Source organism: Dermacentor albipictus, chromosome 8 (genome assembly GCF_038994185.2).
Source record: "Dermacentor albipictus isolate Rhodes 1998 colony chromosome 8, USDA_Dalb.pri_finalv2, whole genome shotgun sequence".
In the NCBI taxonomy this organism is placed as follows: Eukaryota; Metazoa; Arthropoda; class Arachnida; order Ixodida; family Ixodidae; genus Dermacentor; species Dermacentor albipictus.
In genome coordinates this window covers 60,970,455-60,993,689 of record NC_091828.1, presented here as the reverse complement: position 1 = coordinate 60,993,689, position 23,235 = coordinate 60,970,455, and the positions used below count along the sequence as shown (strand labels likewise).

Here is a 23,235-nt window from a genome sequence, read left to right as displayed (position 1 = left end):
TCGGCAGCGATGTGCATTTTTAAAACCTCATAATAAATTACACGCTTTACGCGGAGCACTTAGATGTGTCAATTAATAATCAGGACCTACTCTAACGACTCAGTACGTTTGTAGAATATCGTCAAAATCGTTTCAGTGTCCCTTTAACTATCGATTCCGTCAATTCTTCCAATTGTAGGTTTTTGACCAGCGAACAATTCACGCTTCGATTGGCCAACTAGTTCTAATGGGTGACACGGGAGAACACGCGACAGACAATGTCGCGCTACCCGTTCTTGAATGCACAAAATGAGCGTCAGTTTTAATGCGCAGATCCGGCGCCTATTAGAAGCAGGTTATCCCAGTGTAGTAGTGGCCACTGTAGCTGAGAGCCTAAACAAGTCGGTTTCGAGAATGACGGACGCGAGTACAGAAAGCAGTAATAGCAAAAAGGGAGTAGTGGGTATTCCGCACATTAATTTAGTGTCGCACAGGCTTAAAAAGCTGCAAGTAGATATAATGTTAATGTTGCTTCCACTGCGCTCAATAAGCTAGTTACGATATGCACTGCCGTACAGAGGAAATAGGAGCAGGTAAAAGGCAAAAAAAGAACAGGTATTTGTACAGTGAAGCACAATAGGGGCAACAGTTTTACTGACTGCCATATGGGTGTGGTTCATAAAATTTCCGTTATCTGTGGCCACTTCTACGTAGGGCAAACGGGACGGTGTGTCAATCAGAGGCTAATGGAACATAAAAGGTCGTTAACCGGTGCATCGCCTTCTAATCTTTCCCTACATTGGCAAGATTGTAACTGCATACCAGAGTTAGATGAATGCGCGATATTGTACGGGCATAAGAATGAAGATACGCGTCTTATGGTAGAGGCATGGCATATCTATAATGGAGGAAGAATGTGCGTGAGCAAGCCTTCGATTAATTCACATAAGGAAGAGATTATGTGCCTTAACAGGTATGTCTCGCCTAGACCGGCACATATACCCGACTGACACGGGGGGATGCCATTCCAGAGCTTGCGCAGATGAGTTTTGTGTCTTCTTTCTTTTTCGCCTCAGTGCTCCCTTCAGTCAATATTCGGCGTTCGCGTTGGCCACTTCTCTACTCTTGTGGCCTGACTGCACGCCTCACCTTTTCGCATAATGAATCCTTGCCAACTAGCTCAGCTTTCTGTCGTTCTAAGGTTCAGGGAGTGCAGCGCTTTTTGTCCTCGATTCTAAGGCGCACCGTGCCCCATCTGCACGACGCTCTGCAGTTTGAGCTCGTCTAACGTACACGAGTTCACGGTTTTCTTGTGCTCGCTACTCGTGTCTAACGTGCACTCGTGCATGTATCGTGCGAGGCCTCAGAAGCGGTCGAAATCGTGTCACGCTAGTTGAATGTTGGGGCGACGGAGTAAATATGTCCGGCTTGCGTTACAACATTTCCTTTGCCAGCTCTAAGAATGTGAGGCGCGAGTTTGAAACATGATTAGTATTAAGGGCATGTTGTAGTACCGTCCTGTGACACGTGAATCCTTTCGATCGCATGTGCTTATCTCGGAACGCGTTCAATGAAAAAAAAAAGAACACCATCCACGTCCGCCATCGTGCTTTCAAGACGTTGTACTACCACACCGCTGTGATTGGTTCACTCATTCGGCAAGGGAGCAGCCAGGCCGCCGCAACGACGATTCGGAAACCCGGCGACTTCCGCTAAGAAAAGCTTGGTTTTTTAAATTAAAAAGGAAGCCATGACGTGGAAGAGAAACCGGGACCGAAACTGCCCAAACGGGGTCATCTTAGATTGTATTGCAATGCCACCGCTGGAGCTTGCCCCTTCGGGGCTTTATAATACCAACGACTGCCTGAAAAATGCTCAGGCTTGGACCGCATAATTTTTTTGTTGATTTTTTACTTCTGTAGCCGGATTCTTGCGAACTGCACGCACATCCTCCTCTAACCTTTTTATCTCTAATGTGTTCACCGTTCGGCGGCAATTTAAGCACCTCTATCTTTACAACAGGGAACCCTCAGCCACGCAAGCACTGAATGCCATTAAAGCGAGACGTACGTTCTCTCTGATGTTTGTGCAGTAACCCACCAAGCACAATTGATGACCAGAAGGAGCGCGTGCACGATGAGGAGCTGTTTATGCATTCTAGCAGTCATACTTTAAAGGTAGTCCTTGGATACGGATTCTGAGGAACCTTCTTCCTACTGATCTGGGAAATGTCTACTAACACAAAGTTACTAGCGCGTACCTGGGAAGCAGCTTTAGACACTTTGTCCAAAAATAATTCTGCGCCTTGACGTGCCAAAACCACAATCTGAATTTAAGGGATGCCCTTGTGTGGGATGCCAGATTGATTTTCACCACAAGGTCTTCCTTAACGTGCACCTAATGCAGGGTACATGAGGGATTTGCGTTTTGCTTCCATACCAATTCTGCAGCTGTCGGCGCTATTGATACTGCGACCTCAAACTCAACAGGCAATGGCTTGTTCAGCTTGAGGATCATTTGGCTCCAGCAGCGGGTTGTGGCGTGCTTTAATTTCCCACCTGCGGGGCCGAGTGTTTGCGTGGCTCTTTAACTAATCTTCCCTTTGTTGTCATTTTCATTCAGACTGCTTCTAATGGTCGCACTAAGATACCTTACTCTAATGTTATCTTCAACTTACCCGATATTAAAAAATATATCGATGGCTTCTTTTGGTTGTAAACGTTGATGAAAAATGATTTGTTAGATTTTATTAGTTTCTCACGTTTGCTACATCAGGAAAAAATATTTTGCAAGGAACCACTTGAGGAAACGTGTTCAGTCACGCATTTCACATGACAAAAAGATCAACAGTTGTCCGCTACTGAGGGTTGTAACCACATAAACTGAGGGGTGTAAAATATCGTCAAAGATGTGGTGCAAGGTTAATTTTGTCAGCTTTTCTTCTGATGATGTTTTACACTTTCATACCTTATAGTCACAGGCTGTAACTTTTGAGAAGACAAAGTCGTTGTTTTTGGCCAAGCTCCCTGCTAATTACTCGAGTCCCTGGAAAAGCACTACTCAGGTATGCGAAAACAGCGCCGTTCTCTTGAGTACTTCAGCAATTGGCATTCGTGCGCGGCGGAGAAGACCGCAAATGACGTTGTGCTAAACCTTTTTATTGCTTCTTTTGCTGCTTCACGCATAACCCACAAACATAAAGAAAACTTAGTGCCCCTCCCGTCTTTGAGGAATGGTGGCCAGCGTACCTATATATGTGGGCCCATGAATGGCGAACTGCACCTCTGCTGCGGGTCCGGCCTGACATTTCGCTATTTCCTGGATGAGCCCACGTATGGGGAGTTTTGTGTTTATGAACTTAATCCTAGGTAAGCTAGCCCTCAACAGCTTCGCTGCAAAATGGGTGGTCGAGCAATAATAAAAAGCATGAGCCATTCCACTCTGTGAAGGTGGGTAAATAGAACAGGCCCCCCATGGAGTTGCGCAGCTATGAAGCACTTGCGAAAGAGGTGACATAGAATTTTGAACAAAGGTACGAAAACTTTTATTGTCTTGATCGGTGGTCAGTGTGACGAAAGGTACGCACTCAAACTTATTCTCATACATTGGCGTTCATTAGTGTTATACAATTGCTATATACATTCGTGTTTTCATTTCGCGACGTATTGAGGCAAAGAATTTGGGATCAAGATCACCGCGCCGACTGGCAGTGGGCCAGTTCCATCAGGGCCTTCGCAGAGGGAGGGGCAGAATGGGAACGCTCGCATGATGAGCGCTATCGGGGCAAGCTGTGGAAGAAGAGGACGATGAACGCACGAGCATTTGCACAAGCAATTGAAGATGATGATAGTTTTCGCTCGCACACATGAACATTGCAGGTAACCTTAGCCATAAACAGCTTCACTGTAAAAGTACAATGCCTCGGGTGGGGCCCAGTTGTTCCACGCTAGAGCTGATTCCATGCTCGGTAAAGTACCGGAACAGAGTACCCACGACATCAAATCTGCAATCTCTGGGGGGCAGCCTTGCTCCGCATCGATTTCATGTGCACAACGTGTGCGCCCTGCATACGCCGGCTGTCATTGAGATGTTGCACGTCATGTGGCTGAGCCGAAATATCTCGGACTCAGCTTGCTGCTACCCACGCCACTTCACCGATGGTATATAATAGGCTAGGAGATGAGGAAGCGACCGAAACACGATTGAAGAAACGTGAGATGAAAAATTGCTAAAACTTCGCGCAGATCTTTGCAATCTTTCTTGGTCATTTATATTCTGTGACAAAGACGAGTGCCAACAGCGGTCTCGTTTTTGATACAGCGCTCTGCCCGCATCTACTTCTCTACTATCAGTCGGCAATAAAGCTCTTCATATTTCGTGGGCGCGCAGGGTACATGGCCAGCGCTGCTATGACCGTCGTAAGACGTACGCCGATGGCACTCAGTCTCTACTAGGGTCCCGTCAGGCTACGTTTCTGACCTTTGGCATGCAGTATATAGACGGCGTTAGAAGGCTCCCAAAGGAACAGATCCCCAGGTATTCGAAACTTCACGTGCACAGGCTTCACAGGCAAGGTCACATCAGCATAAGCATCATCATCACCGGTGCGCTGCTTTCACATCCGCGCGTGCTCAAGGATGAGAGCACGCATGCGCACTCAGACGTGCTTCTTCTACCCAAAGAAGCATGATACATCGAGTTTCTCGCTATGCTAATTTGGCTATACGTAAGTCAGTGAACAAAGAAAGCGGGGAACCCACGAAACCATAAATAATAAAATGTCCAGATAAAACCATGTATGTCAACACAAGCGCACCCTTCACACGCCGCTTTCCTATTTCCAACACAGATAATTGAATATTTCGATGGATGGATGGATGTATGGATGTATGTATGGTTGGATGGATGGATGGATGGATGCTATGAGAGTCCCTTTTGAAATGGGCCGGTGGGCTGCGCCACCGAGCTCCTGCCATTAAACTGCCTATTGTCCTACCTAGGTTAGAAAGAGAACCCAAAATATGACACGCTCACGCCCGCGCTCAACCACGCTGCCACGCTTTCACTGTCCTACAAAAACACGCGCAGTAAAACCACTAATAGCTATTAGTCTCAACTATTACTCAACTATCAGTAGTCTAAATGTAGTCAACTCAACTATTAGTAGTCTCGACTATTAGTAATAGCCATAGTTCCTTTAATAACTCAACATCGCACGAGGCTGCCCGTGTTGAAGCACGTGGCGCGAAAGGGCGCTCTAACCATCCGCCAAAGCCAAATGTACACGAAACACACCCGTGCACGCGAAATACGGGAGACAATAAAAAGCAAGAAGAAAACCACTCAATTACTATTGAAGGGGAAAAAAAAGTGGCAGATCAAAAAAGAAGCAAGCTTACACTATGAACAAAAACTCATGATTTCGTCGCCGCCCCGGAGCTCCGGAAAGCAGTTTCATTCACCAGAGCATGGGCAGCTGTCGAGGCGGCGCTGTTATCACATCCTGAGTATGTGTCCGCATACCTTACGAGTCGCGGTGCTAAATTTTGGATTAGTTATCTTTAAAGCGAAGTGATAGGTGTCATTTCAACAGCTTTTCAGGCCGTGACATAGCAATTTACAAAGCATTTCCGTGGGTACAGGTACGATCATAGCGTGATCCTTTGTTTATCAATTCGACTACAGTTAGAAGTGAATTGGTAGCATTTGTTACCTTTTAAAATATTTGTGACATTACAGATCGTATACAGCTTCCAATATAATTTGTCACGTCATATGCATTTCCTTTCACTGCCTTCAAAAGTGACCTGGGTGAAAGAATAACATTTGCAAATATTCCGATGGAAACGTTTGCATTACATAATCTCTAGCTGGAGGAAGTGAATTTGTTTCACAGCATCGCCAACAGCTGGTGGAAGAGACGAAGGCCTCTCACGTGGTGCAGCAGCGGCAAGCAGTGAAGATGCCGCGCTTGCACGAGGCCACTGGACTCACTGCAAGAACCCTGCGGCAGCTCCTGGCTGCCCGGGCACAAGGCCTACACGAGCCATCGCGGCAGTGAAGAACGTCAGCGTTTTTTCTTTCATATGATTCTTTAATGCGACCAGCTACGAGTGTCGGCTGTCTTTCCGTTCAAAGTGACGCTGCGGCATTTGGTGCGGGTGCTCACAAGCCCTCACAAGCTGTTATGACGAGTTCAAGTCAGCCTTGTGAAAGGTTGTGCAGGTCATTCATGACTACAGCAGCGAACGCTGATAGTGCTGCGATGTGCTGTGGAACACGAATGCACATGGCACAGGGTTTTTTGTATGTTGCATTAAAGAATGATACGAGTGTTTTCTGCACACTGGGGAAACGGTGGCTTCACAATCTGATTACTGGGCCATCAGCTACACATAAAGATGTTGAAAAATGTGTGTTGTTACTCCGTAGCTTTTGAAAAGCGCACGTTTTTCATGTGTAGGTTAAGTTTCCGTGTAAGTTTGTCCCAGTGAGAAAATACAGTATACATGTGTAATTTTTGTAACACTTTGGTTAGGTTTGTGTTCTCACTTTGGTGTTGCTGCGATGTTTCAGTACGTATTGCACGCTTTTTAAGAAACATGCGCACAATGCGGTCATTATAATTTGAAACCCAACAGTGCTTGACACACATCTGCTGTACGTGCACTTAACGAGAGCAATGTGATAACTGGTATCAAAATTTCTTGTTGGAGTTTTCATGCTATATGTATACCATGTTTGCAAACCCAAATGTATCGTGCCTATGGAAGCCCCAGTTGGCCGTATTAGAATTTTGTTAACACCAAGTCCTGTTACTTGTGATAGGCATTGTGATATTTCAGATGTCCTTACCGGTGATAGCAAGACAGCCTAGTCTCCACTGTTAAAGCAAAGTTTTTGGTATACCTAATGTCGCCATCAATGCGGACACTGTTTACGACATTCACTGCCACATTGCTCTTGTAGCCATTAGTATATGAAATAACATGAAATTGCTAATGATTTCCTCACTTGCATCGTTCTTTAAATACATGTGACTGCTGTTTTATATGCAGGTCTTGTTATTTTACAAGTAATGAAAAAGAAAGGCTATTGTGTGCTACCAATACGTTGAATGCACAAAAGGCAAGACACATTTTTGGCCTGTGAATTCGCCTAGGGAAGGTGAATGGTTGCGCATGACCTTGAAAACCATCATTGTGCTCGTGTCAGATATTTCGATCATTTAATGTGCCGACGGCCCACTTTTAGTATATTGGGTCCGATGTAGTGAACATCATATTGTTATTCTGTCACTATAAAATCGTGCCCTCTGGGCTTACAGCTATGCATCGCAATGACTGTCATTCACGTTGTCTTAAGACGACACTCAACATGTGTTAATTTTATATATATTGGCAACATAAAAAAACGTGCGCAGCTTGCGCTTACTTGTGAAAGGCTGGAGTCAACAGAGGGGGTTGTGATTACTTAGCTTTTACGTGGCTTGCCCAAGTTTATAGGTTTTGCGAGGTTATGCGAGGTTATGCGAGGTTTTGCTAAGCTGTCGGTGGGCTTGGCGAAGTCGTTTCGGAGTTTTGCGAGGTTACACTAGGTTTTGCTAAGTTGTTGTCTGGGTGGGCTTGACGCTAGACGTTTTCGAGCAGTCACCGGCCGGGATCACATTCTCGGCCAAGTCGAGCGTTTAGGCGGCGACTCTTGCGCATTCTGGACTTAAACTCGGCATCCTCAACTCAGTGTCATCTCTTCTCAGCCGCTGCTTCGGCGCGGTGTTCTATGCCGAAGCTGCGTTTCACGTCCTCGTTTGGCAGTACGGCGCTTTTCGTGCCAAACTTCTTGTTTGGCAGTACACGTTCTTCCTGGTAAGCCGCTTCTTCATCGGGAGTCCGGACTTTCTTCGGTCTACCCATGGCAGCAGCACGTACGCATGGAGTACAGGAGGCGAGAGGTGTGTCGCCACGCCGGCTGTTACGAGCTTTTACTCGCTTGTGACGTCATAACTCCGTACTATGTGCGCGGATTGCGAGGAGCTTACGTGGCTCGGTATTCCGCAGGTGGTTGCTTGGCAACATGAGGTGTCGCACCGGTGAGGTGATTTTTCCGGTAATGCTCCATGGCGGGACTAGAAGATTAAACAGCACAGCTGTTATTAAATAAATTTCAATAATGTTACTTGCACTAGAAGTGAATATTTATCATTCTCGACAATTGAGTTTTACAATTATCTAAAATGTACACTCTTCCAAGAAAGAATACTGTGCTTGACATGCCAGGCAGTAGTTCTCAACATGACTTGGCCATTTGACAAGGAACAGTTCGGTGTCGCTGTGGTAAAACTGCGCATGTGCTGCAAGTTGCGTGAGAACCGTACACCTGCTGGAGTGAAAAGTGTTGTGCTTTGCAGTAGTCCGAAAAGGAAGCGAGGAGATGAAAACCGATGTCCACCCATGCGCAGTACACATGGCGGTGTCAGCGTTGGTGACGGCATTAGTGAGATGCATGAAGATGGCAGGAACAACAGCAACTGCAACAGCGAATGAATCAGCAGACTCCAGTTACCCAGAGAAGTGGCTACAACATTGTGCTGTTCAGCACGAGGTGTTCTGTCCACAGTTACTAAAGGAAAGGCTTTTATGTAGTGTCACAGTAGAATGATGGAAACATCTCTAGTAGTAGAGGCTTCTTGGCGCAAACTATAGGAAAACGCTGATTATATTTTAGCAGATTTTACAAAAAACCCAGTACGCTATTCACTAATTGCAGACACTTCAGGTTGGTTCTCTTTCTCCCTTAGGCTTACAAACAGCGAAAATAAACATGTGCCCTGCAGCGTCAGAAACATGTTTACTGCTGCTGTCGGCGCCTCCGCCTTCGCACCATTCGAAAGTAGTGCATGTGCTGCTGCAGAGTCATGCACAATGATATTATAATATTGTGCCTGGCAGGGATGCCTTCCAGATGCATTATATGTGCTTCCTTGACTCGGGTAACGTCCTGAGGAATGGGGGGAGGGGGTCCGCCGTTGTCATCATTAGTACTGCTGTTACTACAGTCATCATCGACATCAGCGAACACGCTGTCTCCTTAGTCAAGGCGAAGTTTGTGCAACAATGCATACGCTGCAGCAACGTTGGGTGCACGATGCGGTTCTAAAGGAGGGCGCAGCACTGCTGAACGTAGTGGAAGCGGCTCTTCAGAAGTCCAATGCACCGGTGCACTACGGACTGCATGGCAGCCTGTGCAGTGTTGTACCTGCGTTCTCCAATGCACGTCAATGGATGGCGTGGCATTGGAGTCGAGAGTCATGGTTCCAGGGGTAGCCGCTGTACCTGCATGATAAGAAAAAAATAGTATTAGGTTATCTGCACAAGGGTGAATGAGTGAAGCATGGGTAATGTAACATACGCCTCCTACGGAGAGGCTGTAATGAAGGAATGTACAGGATGAGCACCTGACGCAGCTGTGATTAGCGCATATAAGAGTGGCTGCTAAATAGTAAAACCCCTATTTTTAGCATTCAGGAAGGTATCTGTTTTGACGAGTAGCGTGATTTGCCTTCCTTAATGAATATCAGTGTTAAAAGAATGTCACAAGACGCATGCACTGTACTTAAAAGTGCATATACATACTAAGTACAAGTGTATGTACATACTCCCCTTTAACCAAAATTAACGAAGACGCCTCCAACGTGTTGAAATGGTGCTGGAATAATGAACTTAGTATTATTAGAGCCGAGAAAATAAATGCGCAAGTGCTGCCATAAATGCAAGGGAGGCTTAAGTCATTATAAAGTCGTCGTGATGTGCAAGACGCGCATTTCAGTGGCAAGTTTGATGGCTTCATTTCGTGCACATATCTATGGAGCAAGGACAGAAGTGCTATGTCGGGTCTGCCACTCAGTGATTGAAGGGAAAGGTCGAGTTTTCATTGTGTAGTGCTAGACTGGTAGCTGCAATTTTGGGGAATGAATCGGCCTGCTCGGTTTTGGATGGTTTCTAACATGCGGATTAGGGAGACGATATAGGGGACGCGAACTCAAGCTGGGGGCGTACAAATGATAGGAATGCTAATTTACGGCTGTTAGACGGGCAGTCACGCAAGTCGCGACGAATATACCCAAGAGATTCGGAAGCGTTTCGGAATATGGTAGTGATGCGAAAGGCCCAGTAAAGGCTCGGTATGAGGCTTGCGCCTAGATATTTATATACTGATGCCTGAAATACTATATTCGTGTGTATATAAAAGGAAAACATATGAAATTGTGTTTTTCGCGTGAATGACATCAGTTTGCATTAAGATGAGTTAAGTCACATTTGCCACTCTTCACAACATTTGGTAAAGAGATGAGGGTCCTCTTGAAGAATGCTATGATCATGAAGGCTACGAATTGGTCGATATAGTATACAATCATCGTCAAAAACATGCCTGCAGGATGAGATGTTATTGGTCAGATCATTGATGTAAATAAAAAAAAGCAAGAGTCCTAGTAAGCTGCCTACGGTACACCGGAACTGACATTTGCAAGGGGTGACGAAAAATTATTAACCGCTGTAAATTGATGACGATTATTTATAAAGTTACGAATCCAGGACAGCGTTTTGCAGTCTAATTAGAGAATGGATAACTTGGAAATTAAACAGCAGTAAGCGACACGGTCGAAGGCTTTGGAGAAGTCGAGAAAAATGAAATCTAAAGATTACGGTGCATGTTAAAATGCAAGTCTGTAGTGAATTCTGGTAACTGTGTCTCATATGACAAACCTTTCCTAAACTTGTCTTGATTAGTAAAGAAAAAATCATTTGATTGGCGATAACGATATATGTGAGATGCAATATGTTCAAGCATTCTGCAGCAAATACTTGTCAATGATATTGGGCGATAGTTTTCTGGGGAATTCTTGCTGCCACCTTTGTGTAATGGTATCACTTTTCCAGTTTCCTGTCTAAGTAAAGCTGGCCTGATGATGACTGGTGGAAAATAAGACAAAAATTTGCTAGACAGTTTGGCTGTACTTTTAAATATTTTTGAGTTAATATTATCGACACCCGAAGAAGTGGTCCACTTAAGGTTAGTTATGAGACCTGTGATACCATCCTCTGTTACATTGATGGATTGCATGTACTGGTAATCTAGATCAGTCACTTGCGGCAGATTTGAATGGTCTTCTATAGTGAATATGGATAAAAAAATGCATTTAAGATTACTGGGCATTACTTGTCACTGATTTGAGCTTGATTGCCATCACTTAGAAATGTGATGCGAGCCACTACGAGATGAAATCATCTGTCAAAAGTTTTTGGGTTGCTTTTAAGTAGTGAAAGTAGATCTTGAGAGTAGTATTTTTCTTTAGCCTCTTTTAAGGACGAGCAGTAATCTTTCAGAAGTGAGCTATATTTATCCCATGTCACGGGCGAGTTTGTACGGTTTGCAGTTGCGTATTGCCTATTCTTTTGGTTTCTTAGCCTTTGAAGGTAGAGTACTTGGTGAACCAAAGGTTTCGTCTACCGCCTGTTATTTTAATTAGGGTATATATGTTCCCACTAAAGCAGACAACTTCTCTTTAAACAGAAGCCAGTTTTTGTTGACTGACCGAGCAGAAAGCGAAGCTAAAAAGGTGCCAAAAAGAAATGACTCAAGTTCTTTGTTAATATTGTCATATTCTCCTCTGTTGTAATCACGGATGGTTTTGCTTGGGACGCCTGTAAAGTTCAAGATGATCTAAAGATTACGTTGGGGTAGCTTTACATAGACGGGTTCAGCGGTGTTAGTGAAAACTAAACCTAAAATGTTACCGCCACGAGTGGGCTGGGTAATCATTCGGAATAAATTGGACCCATTAAAGAAACGAACCCCATTGATGTATGACAAGAGGATGATAGGTTATTCCAGCCGATGAAAAGAAAATAAAGTCACTAAAAAGATAGACGATATCAGCTTGACAGAGCTCAAGGGCTTTTGAAACACTATTGCGCAGTTCGACAAGAAAGTACTCATTTGTATCGAGAGGACGATAACAACATCCTATCAGTACCTTGCTCCTATAAATTTGACATATAACCCATACTGTCTCAATACTGGAATCTACATTATTACCTTGTGGGGAAACTGCTCTTTTCATACGGATGAGTACGCCACCATCTCTATTTTCAGTGCCATCACACTTTAAGATGTTAAATTAGCTATCATGTAGATATATTTCATTTATCTGGTATTTCACGCTGTAGCCATATTACAGTAAGAACAAGAATATCTGAACTGCAGTCATCAAGAAATGAGGCAATATCGTCGCGTTTAGGCAATAGACTTCGGATATTTGGGTAAGATATCAACAATGACGGTGCTATGACAGGTGGCTTTGACTTCTTGCGGTTCACATAATGCAGTGGGGTTTGCAATTACTTCCCACAAGGAACAACAGTTTTGCAGGAGCTCTGAAAAATATAAATGGCGTCCTCAATGCGTAGTCGATTGCTTGATAACGTACAACGCTTAGCTTCTGTTTTGGCCAAAGCAATTAGCTGTTTTCCTGCCTGCCGGGTAGCTGGCGAAAAATCTTCCCGAATTGAAAAACCAGACCCTTTTAGTTTGCGTGCAGAAGACAAAATACTGCCTTTGTGTTTGAAAAATGTCATTTTTGCAATAATAGGCGTCACCCTGCCTTCTGTAAACTTCCATAATCAGTGCACTGTCTCAAACTGCGCAGTCGTGAATTGCGTGCCCAACATTTCGCAGCGAAATTGTATCACTTCTTTTTTTTGAAGCAGCCATGTTTTCTTCAGCTTCGTCTGCTATTACAAAGAAGAGCAGGTTGGATCACTGCATACAGTTTTCTGCCTTTTCACATCTAGAGGATATATTATACAGCTGATTGGAAACGTGACGCAATGTTTCCAAACACGTTCCAGAATCCCCAGCACGTTGAGATGGCATTGATGATTGCAGCGATACTAGCTGTGTATTTAACAGTTTAATTTCTTTTACAGTGGCGTTCTTCGTTCCCTCGTTTGAAGTCAATGCGCAAAGCCTTCTGATTTTCTGCATGTTTTCGTACATTTTCCAAAGCTCCTGCTTGTCCCTTTTGGAAATTTTTACAATATGGCTTGCATAACAGCCACGGCGTCTTCAAGGTTATTTATTCGTTATAAGGCAGCAACGAAGGCGTCGGCCTAAACCTTCGACATTGGATCGAAATTCTGCTCCAAGTCACTCGCGAGGACAAGTAACAGCTCAAACAAAGTAAGGTATGTTTTTGATACCAAAATAACCGACCGCTTAAACGCGTCAGTGCAGTTTGTCGGGCACGACATCGCTATGATAATATAATCGCTAGAGTTAACCGAAGCAGCACCTGCCAGGTAACCAACCTTCAAAAATGGCATTGGTGAGGAATGCCTACTTGAAGCGATGTCGGGCCCGAAGCGGATAATGGCTGGCTGGCCTTTAAATCCCCCATCGGCTGTGACGACTGTAGTATTGGTTGTAGGTTGCCAGATGAGTAGTCGAGCGAGATCCATATTGGGTCTTGCATGCGTAGCCAAACCACAGGCTGGGAACGGTCCATTGTCGCCTCGTTGGTTGGCCCCGAGGATAATGTAGCAGTAGGCCCATATAGTGGCAATCTGCAACACTGGCATTGTTGGCGAAGGCATACTTGATCAATATAGTACTTTTTTTCTTTGCTGTGCTTTCGTACCCATGTTTCAGTGTGTATTAGGTATTTATGCTCTTTAATCATGCGTGCACAAATTTTGTTATTTTCATGTAATTATCAAGAGAAGGTATCACTTTACAGTCTTTGAATATAAGACCTCCTTTTGCATATATTTCGTACCTAAATGCACTTATACGCAAATAATTTCAATTTCTATAAATGTCCATATTAAAAATAAGTTTAAAGTACAGCACAGGTGTGTTGTCGCTTCTTTCGCGCAGATACCTTGGAAAATTCGAACATTCCACTTTACCTAACCACTACAACATAGGCGGCTCGTGCTAAAAACATCCTCTTACAGCGTGGGAGCACTTTACTGATTGCTGCCATTGCAGCTGTATAAGTTTTTGCCACTGCTCACCATTCAAGTTCTCTTGGCATTGCGTCCCTCCTTGAACCGATGACGCAACCACGCTGTTCTCCAGACGTAGGCGTGCTGGTCTGACCCCGGTCGAGGAGAGTCCACGGCGAGAATCTCCGTGCCTGTGTCACATATCTGACGAGAGCGCGCACAACATCAGCCACAATTTGCTATGACGGGCAGACTACACAAAACTAATGACACGAGCATTTCATGGAAGGCGTAGCAGCCCTTGCGGCACATGAACATTGTCTTCTGTTCGTGCATCGGAGCGATGATGGCGAAAGGCTGCCGTCAACGCATCCGATGACGCCAGGACTGGCGTCGCGTCGAAGGAACGCTACATTAAAGGCTGCCTTGTCCTGTGGCGTCCTCGAGAAGTGGACCCACTTGTTGCGGGTACCTGCGTGGATGATGGACTCCGCCAAGCGTCACAAACACTTGGTCACCACCGGCTGGGTCACCCCAAACGTCTCCTTGCCTCCTGCCGTCCCTCGGCAGCTGACCGTGGCGAAGAAATGCAACGAGCACAACACTTGGCACTCTACCAACATCGTTGTTGCTCTCACGCCTCCAAGTTGCTCCGCCAAGTCGTCGCAAAGCCACCGGACAGTCTCTTCAGGCGAAACTGCCGCCGAAACAGGTCGTCTGTCACGTCAAACGCAACCTCGGGCTCCCTCCTCCCGTGGCCGAGCTGACGAGCCGCCGCTGGCGACGCCATCAAGAAGGAAGCCATTTTGTATTCCTAATGGAGCGGGGTAGTCGCCAGTTATGCCAGGATATTGCCGGGTTTGTTCGGCGTAATTAAGCATAATTAGTGCGTAACCATCATTTAGACGTGTCGGGTTTTGAGGGTTCCTGACGTCGCTTGAGACAGGCAAAATGGGCATGGCCTGAAAAATGTGGGCCAATCAGGGAAGGGTAGCGGCGGATTCGGAATAAAATCGCTTTGGAGCAGCTTTACAATATACCGACCCTGGTTTGACCTTGGCTGACCTTGAAGGTCAGATTGACAGCATTTTTTGGCTTGGTATGTGCTCCACTAGAGCTCCCGCTTTAAAAGATTTGTTCTCCAAAGGAAACCATGCAATATGAGAGTAGAATGAAAGCTGATTGTCGGGGCGCGATTGGCGCGCAATCACCAAGCGGCAACATCAAGATTTAAATGAAATAAAGAAGAGAAAGAAAGGGATGCTTTTCTAAGGCGCAAATGCGTGTCATATGTAGCTATAAACACAGTTTGCGCGGTCTGAGCGCATGTACCAGGGAACGTAGTAGTGCGAATCACCCTTCTGAAATGTAGCCTCAGAGTGGCGCCCTCTCGCGATTGACGTCACGGCCAGAACGCCACTCGGTCAGGCTCGGATGGATGTTATGAGCGTCTCCTTTGGAACGGGGCGGTGGGTTGCGCCACCCAGCTCGCTGGGCTGCCGCGCGCGCTCGATTCTTTCGTGTATGCTTGGGGTATGGGTGGCTGGAGCCGCTGTTATTGAACCATATGTCACCTTCTTTCTGTTATCACTCCTGAACCAGATTTATTTCGTAAAAAGGGCGAGAGTTGAGAAAGTTTGCCGCTGGGATATCGAAAGCTATGTCGTGTTAAAAAGGTTCACTCGTTTTGCAATGCATAATCGCCGCGTCTGTCCATAAAATTAGCGTAAGAAGAATGTCTGCAAATTCAACAATTTGAAATGCGAAGCATTGCATGATGGTTTGCTAAAGGCTGAACATTACCTTAGTACATGGCTATGAGGGACATTGTATTTTACACAGAAGAAATGTCTTGGTATTTGGTGTCAAAATGTGTCCGTGTTAGAAAGACAGTACCCAGCGAAGCTCTCGTCATGATTCTTATTACTCTGATGAGTTGTTCTTCTCAAATATGGCCACTTTATAATGCGTAAAAGAAATATTTAGGCGTGCATTACGTGCGAAAAATTTTCTGCTATGTCACCGCTCTCTGAAGCAGGCCCAAATAAAACGAATTGCTCATGGCTACGAACACGATGGTGCATCATGTATATTATGTATATGCTTCACTAATACGATAACAACAATCACCTTAAAAAATATTTCGTGATTAAGATCGAGAGCCAATAAATATCTAGCCATGAAACGTTTCATAGTGGCCTTCAGTAGCCTTTATTGACAATATGACACACCCCTCCCCCAACCATAGTTGCCAACTGTCGTTGTGGCGAGGCATGCATTGTTAGGAAAGCCCATCTGTTCACTACAACTTCGAATTCAAAGCATGAATAAGTTTTTTCGACAGTTCAATTACAATGCCTAAAGCATACTTGAGATGCTATAGCGCACCTTAGGCTGCCTACGTAAGGAAAACTCAAACATCTTAAGCCACACCATGCCTCGATCCAGCGTTGTTGAATTATACAAACGGAGAACTACTCGCATCGTCGGTACATAAAAGAGAACTTCGCAAACCTTCACAAGGAAGACACCTCAAGCCTTACAATTTCACCTCGTTTTTGACCCTCCAGCTTGGAGTTATATCTTCAATACGTGCCATACTACTAATGAATGAAGCCTCAGCATTTTTTTTGGCTGAAGCCATACGGTCCAAAAGGCATATTTTCACAGGAAGATTGTTTTCCGAACAGCCTGTGCATTTCTCCGCAAAGTTCGGAAATTTACATCTCGAAACTAGTGTCGAAATTGTTGCGAGTGCATTCGCCGTGCGATGTCCACTGCTAGAATTTGTAAATTGTGATATGGGTCATAACATAATTAGCTAAAAAGTTAATTGTGAATTCTCCTTGATTAGTCGATTTTGCATTTCAATTTTTCGTGCAAGTAGTGTCGCCTCCTCTGAGTAGACCGGCTCATCAACTAGAATTGAGCTATCTGCCACAGGCAACCTTTAAAAAATATTGAGAGTGTTCGCTGAAACACCCTGTATATTCCACGCGGACAAGAAATTGCCCTTCAACGTCAAGAAGGCATCCTTGAAACTAAAAGAAAATTTCTTTCTCCCACTCATAACCTCCTTTCGATTGTCCGATTCTCGATTTCCATGTTAAATAAAATAAATGGAAATTACTTTGTCTACAAGCCAGAGCGAACTGGTAGAGTGAACATCACCTAAATTCTCTAGCAATAATCAGCCTAATTTAATGGAATACACGATTTTCAGGAAAGAGACAAAGATACACCAAGGTTGTATATGGGGGATCATTGAATCTGTTAATAAATACAATCAATAAAAATGATTTTGATCTCAACATGAAAACATTTGTGAAGCAAAAAAGATCTAAGCAGACAAATATGACTCCAGTTCGAAAATCTGGTTTTGTGCTTAATTTTGGGTAAATTCCAATCAATATTTTGTGCGAGTACCTTTGGTTTTAATGTTCATACGGTAGACGCGTACAGCAGTTACGGATATGCGAAAAAATTAAATACGTGAAAAAGTAAACTACCGAAATACCTGGACAATTGATGGGATACTTACAATCTGAAGAAAGGATGCTACTCCATTTCTGATAACGGTATGCATTCCTCAGCCTCTAAAGCCTCAGATCATGGTAGATGTTCATTTCCACTGTGATGGGAGGTTAATCGTTAAAAACATCCACAGTAAAAACGTGCTTAAATGACGCCAAAATGCTTGCAACTGAAATTTTCTGCACTGAATAGGCGTTAATGGTGATTCAGCTGGCAGTTTCAAGGCGAAGTCCAAGAAATATAAAAGCGGCAACCTGTTAGGGTTTGTCATCAAGACTGAATTGCGGAACGAAGACCCAGACGAACATCACCCACTTGCAAAATTGTTATACTAACTGTTGGGGTAATATCTCCCCTCGTGATGTTTTGACAGCCAGATAACACAGCTTACATCGAGGATTTCTCCAAGTGTTTTCGCCGTCACAGGAGCTCAAAAGCACACCGCGCGCTTTGCCCACACTGTCACCCTTTGTGTGAACTTGTACATGTGCCTAAATATTCGGCCACTCCTCTGAAGATGTTTGTTACCATGGCTCAAACCTATAGTGGCGATAGATGATCTGCCGACGAGCGAGTTGATCAGCGCACCCAATTGATTATCGTGGTTATTTATCAGTTCGCACAATGGAATGCGTGGAATTTTCAACCAAATCTCTTAAAATAAGTCTTTACACATAGTGCATACGTTGCTAGCAAAAACGTCTGTCGAGTGTTTTTTTGCCCTCAAAGCGACTGCGGCACTGCGTAAACTGATGCGGTTTCTCATCCATGTCTTTACTGCGGTAATGTTCCGAACGCAACTCGCGCGTAAGGAATTCTGTTCATCCTTCGCAATGCCGAGGTCTTCGCCTCTACAAGAGTAGATATTTTAATCGAGAAATTGCTTGGCCGCCAATCATTAAGGACATTGTGGGCCAGCGTGAGAATTTTCGTCTGTATGCTTTTTAATATGCCTGGTGAGTTGGGTCCTCCACATGTAAGATTTACAACAACTAGGGCACGCGAATGGCTTCTCACCCGTATGCAATGCGAGATGATTCTTGAGGGATTGCTTCGTTGTGAACCTTTTATCACACATTTTGCAGACAAAAGCTTTTTTACCTGCATGGTCAGCGAGGTGGTGCGTGAGGTCATTCTTCCTTGCAAACTTTCTGGGACATAATTCGCAGACAAAGGCTTTTTCAGCCGTATGGGTCGCGAGATGGTGCCGGAGGTATTGGTGCCTTGCGAAACTTTCAGAACATATTGCGCAGACAAAGGGTTTCTCCCCCGTATGGCATCTGATATGTTGTTTGAGGCTATGATTCCTTGTGAAGCTGTTATGGCATATTTTGCAGACATAAGGTTTTTCACCCGTGTGCGTGCGGCGATGTGCCCCCAAGTTGCTGCTACGGCTGAATGACTTGGGGCTTTCATCACAAATGGAGGGCTTTTCGCCCGTGTGCTTCCTGCTGTGTCTCTCGAGTGCCGACATTTCAGGAAAGTATTCGCGGCATTCCTTGCAGGCATATAGCTTGATGCTAGTGTGCTTGAGATGATTGTCCTGGTTCGATGCTCCACCAGAAACAGTGTTGCCGGTTACACTGTGCCGATTTCTTGCTTTTCGAGCGCCAGCATTCCTACGAATAGACGGACGGAATATTGTAAATAGGCACAATAACTGCTGTTAAAGACAGCAAGAGTTGTTTTAGCCAAGAGCAGCAAGAGCTACTTGCCCACAATATGAGAATGAGTGAGAAAACTTGCGTTATAACACGAGTCATCTAAAAAAGGATACTTCTCTAACTCACAATAATTGGTGCATTTGATGTCCAGAAGGGGAGGATTACTCTTATAGCCTTAAGAAGTTAATTTACTACGGAATAACAACCTCGTATGCTTTATTTGTAAAGCCTTGCAAACTGGGTGGTTCTTTCAGGAATCTCACAAATAGACAAAGTATGCGGAACTGACATAGCTGTTGTCACCTGAAGACGCCCAGACAATTTAGCGAATATTCTTTATCCGAAAGTAGCCTGTTTAGCCTAAACGCTCACAGCACGTTATTTGCATTTTCTCGCTCTTATGCTTTTGCAGATGTTTCTTGAGAGTGCGTTGCTGCACGAACGACTGATCACATTAAAGGCAAGGAAATTATGTTTTGCGCCCGTGTCAATGCGACGATGTAAATTAATTAATATGGTTCCTGTGGGCAAATCACCTTGAATATATATCGAAAATGAGTGGCTTTATGTCCGCACATTTCCTGCTGCATCACTCGAGTTGGCGCAATTGCGCGAGGAATTTGAGACATCCCTCGGAAACGCTAGGCTTGTCGCCAGTTTGCGTTGTGAGTTGACTGTCCAAGCTCGACGGACTAGCGGGAAAATTTTCGTTGGTGTCACACTACTGGTTCTTTGCCTTCCTTCTGTCTGCGATACTACAAATAGGCTGACGCAGGATTTCACAATGGCACAGTAACATCTGTAACTGGAAAACTGCAAAATGTTAACTTTTTGCGAGAAGCAGCAAGTACTTTAGCGATATATGATATTAACAAAAACACATGAGATAACTGGCCATTTGAAACGCATGGCTTATCGAACTAATATTCTTGGTTCAATTTAACGTCCAGGTAAATCATCGAGTATTTCGATAGCCTTTAGCGAACGAGGAGAGAGCGAGGCTCGATTTCGTCAATCACGAACATGTAAAGTCAACAGGCTATGATGCCAACGGAAGCATAGGGCTAATTGCATGTATTAATTGTATTATAAATGTACTTTAAATGTATTATAAATGTATTAATTCATGCAATGTTAACTTACTAATAGGAGGTCCCCCTGACAGTTCTTGTAACTCCGGGACCTCCTTCTGTACTATTGATGAATGATGAAATAAAAAAAATATATGTGACTGAGATGGGACATTTAGCAAATAATAAAGAAAAGGGAAAATGAGAATGGACGAAGGTATTACCGGTTGCTAGGTTGGAGACAAACGCACAACCTCCGTACATACCCTTATGGTGTTTATATGTAAATAGCAACCTAATATTCATTGATTTGCATATTCTTGCAGACTGCGCTGTTCTGTCAGGATTTCTACACATGGTAAGAAAAAGTGTTCTAAAATAGCACGATAACTATTGTTACGGAATGAGAGCCACTCGTTCTTGCAAATACTATTCATGCGAAGGTATCGAGTTTCACCTAAATTATGAAAACTAATTATGAGGCTGACCGTAGTGGGGACTACTGAGTAATTTTGACTTCCTGGGCTTCATTAATGTATACTTTGCACGTCTTTCTCTGTCTATGTGGATATTGCACAGGAGATGAGAACCGAAGATTGTGACAGTGTGATCATGCTAACTGTTATGTTCAGTATGTAATCCTATAGCTTCCGAATACGCGACAATTGGAGTGCTTTCATATAAAATTCGAATGAAAAAGTTAGTGTTCGCAGGCGTTTCAGAATAAAGGCTAGGAAAAAAAGTAGTTTGGTATATAGGGTTGGACGTGGTCGAAGAAACGGCGCTCTTTTCTGTTTTTGAATTTCCAGCACGACCACGTGACTTCAAGCTTTGCAGTGTGTCTGCCACATGCTCAAGTGTTTCATTTCGTGTAGGCAAGCGTACTAAAGAAACTTGAAACCATACTCGAACCGGCAATATGTTTTGTAGAATGCACCCAGAACTGTGTTTCGCGTCGTATGAATACACGGGGTCTGTCTTTTTGCAATATTTGAAAGGCACTTTTAGTTTGAAGTCAGAATATAGTTTCTATAAAATTTATGGGGTTTTAATTGCCAAAAAACAAGATGTGATTATGATGCTCACTGTAGTGGGGGACACCGGAATAATTTGCACCACGTAAGTTTCTTAACCTGAACCTTAATCTAAAACTTTTGTTTCCGCATTTCACCAAAATATAAATGCGGCCGTCGTCGTTTTTCTCAACTAGGCGGACAGGTCACACAAAGCAGATGTGCCTTGCGGGTATCCAAACGAAATGAAATATACATTAATTAAAAAAATAACATTCGCTTTCAGTGGCGTTACTCGTGGGTGCAATAAAGTGAACCAGGTTGCAGTTGATCTGCATACGGCACTTTATTGGCACAGGTTTTGCAGAGGCAATGTTAAGATTTCATATATAGGGCTCACCTCACACCGCCTTTCATATTGGTTGGAGGTTTCTCCATGGCCGCCCTGTTTTTCTTAGGTGTTGACTCATCACCGCTGCTGCTGCTACTAGTGCTGCTGCCGCTGGTGCTGCCACTGCTGCTGCTGCTACTAGTGCTGGTGCTGCTGCTACTGCTGCTGCTGGTGGTGGTAAAGACAAAAGACGCATAGTTTAAGAAAAGCGATTGAAGTTGCATTGCACCTTTCGGTTCTCGCGACAAATCTTGTTGGATGGCACAGTCCTCGAGATTTAGTCAAATGAGTGTGACAGCTCCATAGTGGGTGAAGTCTACCTGTTATATTGGTGCATTAAAAGTAACTAAACTATACAAACAATGTGTGACTCAGCTGCCCAGAATTAATAACGGTACTAAACGATTGCCCAGAAACTTCCCCGTCATGTGGCCTGCACAGGTCACACAAGTGAACGTATGTTCAAATTGACTTGTCAATATTGGCCTTCAGTTGAACGCAGGTGTTCTAGAATTCATCGAAATTGTCTACCACTCAGTACTTGCACATACAATACCGCATGCACTATCGTAAGGCTTCTTTTGCAGGCTGTCAACCGTCGCTTTGGTTTCCGTGTCGAACCGTGGGCATAGCCTAATGTCTTCGATATCACCACAAAAACCACAAGGCGGGAAAACGCATCGTCCAGCTTTGAATCACAACGTCGGGGAGTGCGGAGTCGGTTCTCATGCGGTACAACGCCATTTCTACTTCGCGAGTAATCCGTGGGTCACACAGGTGTGGTGTGGAGTCTGGTGGATAGCCCTGAAAGGAATGGGGATAGCAGCCTTATGCTCTGAAAAATATTTGGCGCTCTTACTTTTGGGACACGTGTCTGTGATAGGCATGCAATGGTGTCAGCTTTTTCATTTCCCTCAATTCCTACGTGGGGCAGGATCCAATGAAATTGAACGTTGAATCGCTTCCTCGTTAGAATTTTGATGAGTGCCAGAGATTGCCTTGTAAACTTGTCTCGACGTAGGTTTAGGTGTAAACACTGTAACAAGGATTTTCAGTTCGCGAGCACCGCGACGTCTCGTATGGAATAGGCGCGTAGTTTTCCCCAGACCGCGGTAACTGCGGTAGCTTCTACTGGTGCAGACAAAACTACGCGATACTGGCGGCCAGACGATGACATATGAAGGGAGGGTATGCCAAATGCCGCTGCGAAGCTATCTGTTTGTGCACACTCCTGCCCGTATGGTGCATTTGTATGTGGGTTTGGAACTCTGATCAAGAGGTCTAGCACATATATTTTACTTGGACAGCTGAAATGGTGTCGTTTCGCTGGTTGTTAGGATATACTGAGGCTGCAGTAAACTTTCGAAAAAAGGCTTGATGGGTCTAAGATAGTCCTTTTAGGTTATTCCCATCATGAATATCGAAAAGTGTTCAGCAGCGCACGGAAATACGAGCGAGTTCTTGCTCTTAGCTTCCGTAGAAGCTTCGTGCGCACGGGGACTCGCCCAGCCTGAACAGCAGCGTCAGCAAGACCCGAGATTCCAAAAGGCACAGTTGAAAAGACTTCTTCAATACCAA

General features: G+C 44.4%; 1 protein-coding gene across 3 annotated transcripts in view; it reads right to left on the bottom strand.

The window, feature by feature from the left end:
* Nucleotides 1–23,235, bottom strand: part of LOC139046731 (gastrula zinc finger protein XlCGF8.2DB-like) — a 103,158-nt gene that overhangs the window by 64,633 nt on the left and 15,290 nt on the right. Inside the window, exons 3-4 of one of the 3 annotated variants that reach the window (XM_070523481.1) lie at nt 21,667–21,825; nt 16,908–19,138 (exon numbers count right to left, since the gene is read on the bottom strand). The exons of the other annotated variants lie outside the window; for them this stretch is intronic. Coding sequence (XP_070379582.1) covers nt 18,418–19,138; nt 21,667–21,825 — 880 coding nt within the window. The 3' untranslated portion in view covers nt 16,908–18,417. Of the gene's footprint in view, nt 1–16,907; nt 19,139–21,666; nt 21,826–23,235 lie in introns of those variants that run through there. 3 annotated transcript variants of the gene reach the window in all.